This window comes from Haliotis rufescens, unplaced genomic scaffold (assembly GCF_023055435.1).
Source record: "Haliotis rufescens isolate VD_foot unplaced genomic scaffold, xgHalRufe1.0.p SCAF_8, whole genome shotgun sequence".
Classification (NCBI taxonomy): Eukaryota; Metazoa; Mollusca; class Gastropoda; order Lepetellida; family Haliotidae; genus Haliotis; species Haliotis rufescens.
In genome coordinates this window covers 33599591-33608973 of record NW_025964372.1, presented here as the reverse complement: position 1 = coordinate 33608973, position 9383 = coordinate 33599591, and the positions used below count along the sequence as shown (strand labels likewise).

Genomic DNA, 9383 nt, shown 5'->3' with positions numbered 1-9383 from the left:
ATTCTGGAATGGCTTACAGATGGCCTAGATTGTATGGATATAATTCTAAAACCCGTAACTGTCGTTCGGGATACCCTCTGTAAAATATTTCGAGGTTGCATGATTAGAAAACATATTCCGTCTGTCACTTTCAGGATCTGGTAAGCGACGCACTGATTGGTTGGATGAAAGGTCGTTCTGACGTGACCCGTAATGTGATGTCCTCAGATCTTTGTTTAGCAATAGCGAGAACTAAGATCTGATTTTAATGAGATTGCAGATTATGTATACGTTTGAATCATTCTATTGCACACAGCATTTTATGACATATAAAAATAAAAATAAAAAGACACACAAAACACATATTTTATTGCACACTGCCATTAATCATTGGTAAATCTTCTAAAACAAGACTTCAAAAACCTTTCCCACTGTTCTTTCGGCCTGAATGCCTCATATTGCACACCCTACGAGGATATGTAAGACCACATCATTCCAAGTACATTTATTCTTACATCGGTTTTAAACGTAGTATATTTGTTTATTTTAATTGTTGGCTTAATTGCATCCCATCACCAGCAGCTGAAGTGTTGGTGTAAATCCTGCTGGGGAGCCGTGCAGGTAGCAGAAGTAATGTAAGTCCCCACGGTCCATAGTGAGGTGGCCTCACTTTGGCTGCTGGTGATCTATAGCCCTTTTTTATATTGTATTGTTGAATGAAAATGTATTCTTTTAACTGTTCTCAACTAGTTTTTAAATCGAAACTGTGATACTGTAGTTATCTTACTGTCCATCGTTGACAGCTTTTTAATTAAATCAAAATATAATTAATATAACTGTTTCGTCACCATATGGCTGAAATATTGCCGATGTGACGTTAAATTTCACTCACTCACTCACTCACTCATATTGCACAGGTTCCCGATTGGTTATTTAAATTCGGTAATGACCTCTATAGTAATCGAGAAAGGGACAACAGTCGTTTCACAGCGAAGAAAGAAGTGCATGAGGTTCGCCTTTATCAGCCACCATAGTCTGAGGGTTATTCCTTCCAGGCGGCCTATTCACGAAGCTGTCTTAGCGCTAAGATTGGCGTAATATGTCGTAGCGAAAAACGTCTTAGTTAAGTCTATTCTCGAAGGTGTCTTAGCGCTAAGCTATCTTAAGTTTAAGACAAAAATTAAGACAGGGTCTGACCTGTCGTAAACCTGTCTTAGTATGCATCATGGCGTCCTACCTATTGCTCGGGCTTCTCGATAGAGAAAAGCAATCAACCCTAACACCTTCTAGGAAGAAAATATTCCGTGACAGGACGAGTCAGCTGGACACGCTAGATGACACGCAGCTTATATCTAGATATAGGCTAAATCGGCATGCCATCATGCAAATTATTGCGACTGTGGGGCCCTACCTCGAACTACCGACCAAGCGTTCGGTACCTCTATCACCCGAAATGCATGTTTTGATAACTCTACGATACTTGGCAAAAGGTGGTTTTCAGTCTGAAATTGGGGACCTGCACGGTGTCAGTCAACCTAGTGTATCGAGGGTGATACTTAAAACCATAAATCTACTGTGTAAACATCTGAATTTGATACACTTTCCAAACGATGCCACAACCCGTCAAAACACAAAAGAAAGATTTTATGACATAGCTGGGTTCCCCAATGTAATAGGGTGCATCGATGGCACGCTGATCGCTATTATTAGACCACCGCATGACGAGGAGGTCGCTTACGTGTGCCTTAAGGGTTACCATGCCATCAATATTCAAGCAATATGTGATGCTGATCTCCGGTAATTGTACACGGTTTTGTAATAGTAATGAAATTGTATATTGAATGAGAAAGATACATACTGCTACACGATAACATTAAATGTACCGCCTCGCATAGTTGACCTTGACCATGACCCATTGCGCCGCCTGTCAATAAACCCAGCCAATGACATCGAAGGGGCACAATAAAGGTTTAAGGAAGGGGTTCCTATAAGGTAAATTAATTATAATATTAACAGTTTGTGATGTTCATACACACATTGTTCTGTCAGTAGAATGAAATGTGAAAGAAATATGTTTTTGAAATGAAATAACTCACTAAGGTAGCCCTGGACAATGGGTAGATGTGACCCACCAAGATAGCCCTGGGCAATGGCTTGATGTGACTCACCGAAGTAACCCAGGACTATGGCTTGATGTGACTCACCAAGATAGCCCTGGACTTTAGGTCAGCCACCACAAGGTGTAGGTTATTCGTTCCAGGACTCAAGGTCAGTCAACACTCTGTAGGTTATTCCGAGCATGACTCTTTACGGAGTATTTTCACAAAAGGCAGTGACTGAACGCATAATTCTACTGACAAATGTTATCTGAAGCCTTGTCATTGTGTTCCATTTGAGAATAGCTTGTATTAATACCTCGTCTCAGTAGCTTTAGATTCAGCCTCGTTTGAGAGTTGGCGTCCTTTAGACACACTAGGGATTAGCTCCCATATCCAGTCCTTAAACAAAGATTTATGGTATCTAATCATTCCATAGTCATGGTCATGCCCTCACACGGTCGACCCCATTCTCTCTCTGAACCACAAACCGTTTGTTAGATTTCAAAGCTGTTAAAGTAAGCACTTATCTCAGCCTCCTCCGTTTCCTCCTTCGGGGCGTCTCTCCATGTCCACCACCGGTACAACGTGTACGACAGGTGTCTGCAGCAGCGGCAGTCGAAGTGAATGTAACCGATAAAATCCCTCGACCCACACAGAAACTGAACCAGATATCTCCGCCATGACGCCATCTTCCTCTGCAGCCTCAAGTACATATGAAAATCGGAGTCTCTTAGGACACCACAGAGTCGACCAATCTCCTGTACCAGCAGTTGATGTAGTTGCTCTACACGAACACGATCTGAAGTCATTAACAGCAGGTGTTCAAGAGCGCTTAGGAATCCACAATCTGCCATGTTGGTCTTGAATATTATCTCATAATCCTGAATCTCTGACAACGTCGCTTCAGCTTCCTGTTGTCTCCCCTGTGCCATGTACGCATGCGCAAGTGACAGGCGGATGTCGACGTTGGTGGGATGGGTCGGCATGCATCTGATGAAGATCTCAATAGCTTGATGGCAGGACCTGACTGCTTCCTCGTACAGGCCTCTGGTAACAAAAACAAGACAGATTATCAGTGAAACATCAGTGATTCTCTTGCGCCACAGAATCTATTTTTTATTCTTTGAAACAATGTCTGCGTTCGACACGGCGCATGGTTCTGGAATTGACTCTGGAGTAAGTTGGCGAATGTCTTTAGCTGCAGGCACAGATGTTACAGATATATCATGCTAGCCCATAGTCAGCAAATAATTTTGCAATGTCATGTCGGCCTGCAGTCAGTAATGGAATAGCTAAGCACCCTTCTCCAATAAGCGCCATAAGCCCAATTTCTAGTTAAATTTGTAAGGAGTAGTCTATGCAAGCGTCCCTATCCTTATTATCATTATTATAACATTGAAATGGTATATGTTAGTCAAAACGTGTGTGCTGAGTAACGGTGTAATGATCGTAACTCGGCGGTGTGAATAGCTCATTCTATTAAGCACTGGATTGTCTGGCTCAGACAGCATTATTTACAGGCCAACGGAATGCAGCTGGGATGCTCACGACCTGAAAGTTGAACCCGTACTGTCGATAACATAGACAACGATGGAAGGTGAGTCACGGCGCAGGTGTCGAGTCGACGGTGGCGCTTTGACGCTTACACGTCAACTCCACGTGCACTCCACGTGGACTCCACGTCACCCCCCACCCCCAGCAAAACTGTCCTGAAATGTGTCGCCCAAGCCCATGTTTCTAATATGGGTTAGCACTACTCACTTGAACAGATAAGCGTTGGCCCTGTTCCAGAGAGAGATGCCGGTGTTGTAGTCCCACCAGCCCAACTTCCGCCTGAGATTTAGCGCCTCCGACAAGTACCGCAACGCCCGGTCTGAATGAAGACATACATATGTCAATTTATTCTCCTATATTAGAACAAGAAACACGCTAGCAGGATATTCATTTTACATTGGCGTATATTTATGTCTCTAGACATCTGGGAGTTGGGTGGGTAAGTGGTGTAATGTCCCGCAATTTTCCGTGCAGGGCATATGGGGAAGGCTCATGCAACTGATCGGCACATGTTCCAGTAAAAAGTTTCAGCGAGCTGACCCACATCACTGTGTTATTGTTTATATCCTCTTTCAGCAGCAGCTGTGTTGTGGCGAGACTGTCCTTTATCTGATAGAACCGAGGGTCAGGAGACAGTTATAGGTACATAGGTGTAATATTTTCTTCAACTTTCAAGATGACAAAGTGTATTGCTGATCTAGCAAATCGTGGAAAACGGGCTTTGATGGAAATAAATATAAATTTGAATAAAATAGGAATGATTGATCCAAAAGTATATTTTAAAATATTTGATACACAGGTATTACCAATACTTTTATATGGGTCAGACGTATGGGGTTACCAGCGGTATGATCAATTAGAACGAGTTCATCTTTTGGCATGTAAAAGTTTTTTAAAGGTGGGAAAACAAACGCCAAATGCCATTGTCCATGGTGAATGTTGTCGCTACCCGCTTTATGTCAATGCGCAGGTCCGCATGATAAAGTATAGGTTAAAATCAACCCGAATGCATGAAGGGCGTATCCCAAGAAAAGTATATAACATGTTTATGTATTTCGACAACATTGTTCATAATACTTGGGTAGCATCTGTTCGTAACATTTTATTTTCGCATGGTTTGGGATTTGTATGGTTAAACCAGTCTGTTGGGGACAACATAGCTTTTATTGGGGTGCTTAAAACGTGTCTTGTAGATGAATCAACACTCAACAGTAGTACCCGATATATGATGAATAAAGATTATAAAACACTGTTTGAACCTGAAAGATATTTGAGCATTTACAATAGCAAACATGTACGCAGTGTTTTTTATTAAATTAAGATGTAATGTTTCACCTTTACGACAGAACGAGGGTAGATGGCAATCTATTGAATCATGTTTACGTATGTGTCCTGTTTGCAATATGTCTGTTGAAGATGAATATCATTTCGTATTGATCTGTAAACATTATACTGAGCTGCGTAAAGTTTATTTGCCAGAATTGTATTGGAAGTTTCCAATTATATATAAATCCAAAATATGATTGTGTACAACTCAGGATGAGTTATTAAAACGTCTGCAATATTATGTATATTATTCGTATAAACAAAGACAGGAAGTCGTAAAATCTGTGTAATGTGCTTCACATTGTATTGTTGTCACTGCATCTTCTTGTATATGGGCCAAAGGCCTACACACAAAAAACTAATTTTGACTTTGACTTGACTTTGAGACATAGACTTACACAGGCTCCCAAAGCATTGACAAGATTGTTTTTGTCTTATTATTTTACTTGTTCACATATATTATACTTATTCACATGTTACATTATTTGTCTAGTGCATACTAGGTAGAATATATCACCCTGTTCATTCACATAATATTTTTGTTATCTGATACCACATCTCCAAATAAACTGCAGCGCGGCCCCTTCAGTGAAGGTTGACATGAACAAATCTCCCACCTCATAACTGATAAAGACGAGGACGGCTGGATTATTAATCTGCAAGCTGTAACAGACGACACTTTCTTTACTTCCGGCTGGGAATGCATTTACATTACACAATCTCATCTTCAATTAGTTCCACCATTATATCATCAAGCGTACCAAATAAAACAGGTAAAGTAGCCATATAGATAGTAAAGATATATATCAGTGTGTTCTTGTGTTATAATGCATTTTGTTCTCATCAAATAATCTTATAAACCAACTGAGCAAAAAGTCGCTTGAAGCTACTATATATAATATGATTCATATGATCAGTAGTTTGACCTTTGTGAAGTTCTTTTTTTAAATGTATGCCCGTCTTTTACAAATGTAATGTAATGTTACCAATGATCAAAGTTTCATTGGAAACAGAATAACGACAAGAAAATTACAATCACATCATATGCTTCTTCTGCATAACTCCCAACCAGTAAAATTGATCTTATGCATGTTCAATTTGCTATATACCCCGTCTCGGAAACTATATAGCTTCCCTTTAACACGGGGGGTTGTCAATACAAACGTCCCTATGGAAATAGTTTGAAAACATAGTTGCACATCTGGGAGACTTGCATTTTTCGCTTCGAAATAGTTTAAAATACAGGTTTGAAATATTACTTGCTAACTCTTTTACCGTTTAGGCATAACATTACTTAAAATGAGTCGCTCTGTGCCCCCTCTTGGAAACTATAGAGCTTCCCTCAAACACGTGAGGCTGTCTGTGCAAACGTCCCTATGGAAATAGCTGAAAACTTTGTGGCACATCTGGGAGCCTGGCATTTTTCGCTTCGAAATAGTTGAAAATACGGGTTTTAAATATTATTTTCTAACTCCTTAACCATTTAGGCATAAAAAAAACTTTAAAAGAGCCGCTCTATACCCCATATCGGAAACTATATAGCTTCCCTTTAACACTGGGGGTTGTCTATGCAAACGTCCCTATGGAAATAGCCTGAAAACTTAGTTGCACATCTGGGAGCCTCGAATTTTTCGCTTCGAATTAGTTTAAAATACGGGTTTTAAATATTATTATCTCTTTCCTTAACCGTTTAGGCATAAAATAACTTTAAAATAGCCGCTCTATACCCAGTATCGAAAACTATAAAGCTTCCCTTTAAAACGGGGGGAGGGGGGGGGGGCTATGCAAACGTCGGAAAGCCATATAGTGTTCCAACGGGGGTATCGAGCGACTCCTTTTACGTTATGTTATACATAAACAGTTAAAGAAGGAGAACATAGTATTTCAAACCCGAAATTAAATTATTTTCTGTCGAGACAGGACTTTAACAACATTTGTAATACAAGGCGATATCAATTGTGCCGAATGTACTATGATTCATAATAATACTTCTTTGAATTTTGAACTTTGTTTCTATTTACATGTGTTATCATGTTGTCAAAACAATGACGCACTGAAGTCCAAAGCAGATATTCCACTGCACTGCACAATACACATTGAACGTTAAAAGCCCCTTGCATGAATGCGCAATGCGGATGCGATAGGGTAATTCTCTGAAATGTTGGAGGCAAAAGGAATTTCAAAGCTTTGTACTTATAGATTGTGGTGTTCCAGAGAATTCCGCGCTCGTCCTCACGGTAGACTACACCAAATGCATGGTGATAAATGATGATTGGAGATCTACATTTGTTTGTTTGTTGTTTAACGCCACACTCAGCAGTATTCTAGCTTTATGACGGCGTCTGTAAATAATCTAACCTGCCCCAGACAATCCAGTGATTAACATCATGAGCATCGATCTACACAATTGGGATACGATGACATGCATCAACTAAGTCAGCGAGCCTGACCACCCGATCCCGTTAGTCGCCTTTTACGACATGCATGGGTTGCTGACGACACGGCGCTTCACGGGTTAATATTGTTAGTATCGGGTGACCACGCCTGTATGAACACCACCAAGCCAATAGTCCTTCATTTCCCAATGGACGTCCGTATGCCGCGAGATTGCGTTATCAATTCTAATTACGAATTCCCCGACGTCTAACAATAACATCAAAGAGGGTCGGAATTTGCTCACGTGAGAAGGCACTGTCTTCATCTGACAGCCTACCTACCCACATACCTACAAATGTAGACTAAAAAAAGGCATAACTAAGAAATCATTTTTACGAAATAGGATTGTTAAAAATACTTAAACAAAAATGGCATTAAAATTTCCACTAAAAGAACGATTTTGTAAATTCTGTAATTGTGATACTGTTGAAGATGAAGTTCATTTTCAATCTTAGATTTTGGGAAAGATGTAGCTTCCCTAGATCTTATTTTATATACGCAGTTGCTTGTACATTAATTTAATGTTAAGTTCTACTTTTCTTAACCCCCTCGCTGCACTTCGATCTGAAATGCATAAACGGCGTCTCGCCGACCAAGGGAGGTATTTACAGGTTGTTACAATTAGCATCGGCCAGATGTGGTATTTTTAGTAATGTATTGTGTATTGTTCGTCATACGTGATGTGACACACTAATGCAATATTTTCGCCTTCGTTAACTGTACCAAAAAAACCAGAGATGTAATGATGATTTCCCCCGATATTGTGCAGTCTGGATCAATTAGAATTGAACTAAAGGGTTTTGCAATGACACTTTGGTCATATAATTTCGTCTATCGTAAACAAACCATTTAATCGACTTAGAATATTAAGTATGTAACTAACTCTTCTGACAAACACAAAATGTATTTTGATATTAAGAAGTAAATAACATTGAAAAAATCGCAAGAAGTCGGCGTGAGAGTTCTGGAGACAGATAGTGAGCTGGGGGCGTCCCGTATTTCCACAGGGAGGGAGACTTGCCGCCAGTCTATGTAACCCAACTATCCCCTGGGTTCACGCTTACTGGCACTTCGTTGTGGCTCCTGGCACACGGCACATAGGAGCCTTCCCCCACTCATGCAGAGTTAGTCATTAACTGTGCCAGAAGCCCTGGTCATGGGTTCGATTCCAAAAGGTGTACCGATTATGGACACTGGCCTGTCTGCACTAACACCCCACTTTTGTAACACTAAGCTTGCACCATTGGTGTAACTAAAATAGTATTTAAAACAGCGTTATACCAAAGAAGGGAGGGGTCCAAAATATCACAAATCCTCTCAGATAATTCTACTGCCTGCAACTTACTACATTTGGTTTTCAATGGGGGACGGGGGTCCGGACCACTATGAAGAAGACTGGCGAAGCACTAGACTCAGTAAAGAGATAACATGGAAGTGAGCAGACCGTATTCCCCTCTCCAGAGGTACCGAGATCCCAGGTTGTTGAGGTTGTTGACGAGATACAAGGGGAGGTAATTCACCAGCTTCCGTCTCTCGTGACAAGACAGAAGGAAGAAGGTTAATGCTTCGTCGAACATCCTCTCTGAAGACAGAAGTAAGAGCTTATAGAATACATGGATTCCTGAAGCGTTAACATATCAACTTGTCAGCACACGCTTCGTGGCGTCTAGTGAACGTTTGGACTAACACTCCACTGACGAACAACATTACAATGATAACATATTCTATTAATACTTAAACCTATACATGCAAACCCTCACAATCTAGAGACTAAAAGATATCTCACGCTTCTCCAAGGTAAGGCCCATGGTCTGTATCATGACTGCAAGCACCGGGTGTCCCGGCATGATCTGGTGAGCTCGGGGGATAGTGCGCCGGAGTATCCTCTCAGCCTCAGGGTAGTTCCCTGTAGACATAGTGTAATAATACTGACACCCTCAGGCGATCGCTCTAAATTAAGAGGTGGGGTGAAATTGGGTTTAACGTCGC

At 40.8% G+C, this 9383-nt stretch overlaps 1 protein-coding gene across 2 annotated transcripts in view; it reads right to left on the bottom strand.

Moving 5' to 3' along the window:
• Nucleotides 1-331: 331 nt before the first annotated feature.
• Nucleotides 332-9383, bottom strand: part of LOC124114411 — a 47875-nt gene continuing 38823 nt past the window's right edge. Inside the window, exons 7-10 of one of the 2 annotated variants that reach the window (XM_046474966.2) lie at nucleotides 9181-9300; nucleotides 8839-8976; nucleotides 3840-3951; nucleotides 332-3125 (exon numbers count right to left, since the gene is read on the bottom strand). In XM_046474966.2, coding sequence (XP_046330922.2) covers nucleotides 2573-3125; nucleotides 3840-3951; nucleotides 8839-8976; nucleotides 9181-9300 — 923 coding nt within the window. In that variant the 3' untranslated portion in view covers nucleotides 332-2572. The remainder of the gene's footprint in view (nucleotides 3126-3839; nucleotides 3952-8838; nucleotides 8977-9180; nucleotides 9301-9383) is intronic. The other variant, XM_046474967.2, reaches the window with a different exon arrangement.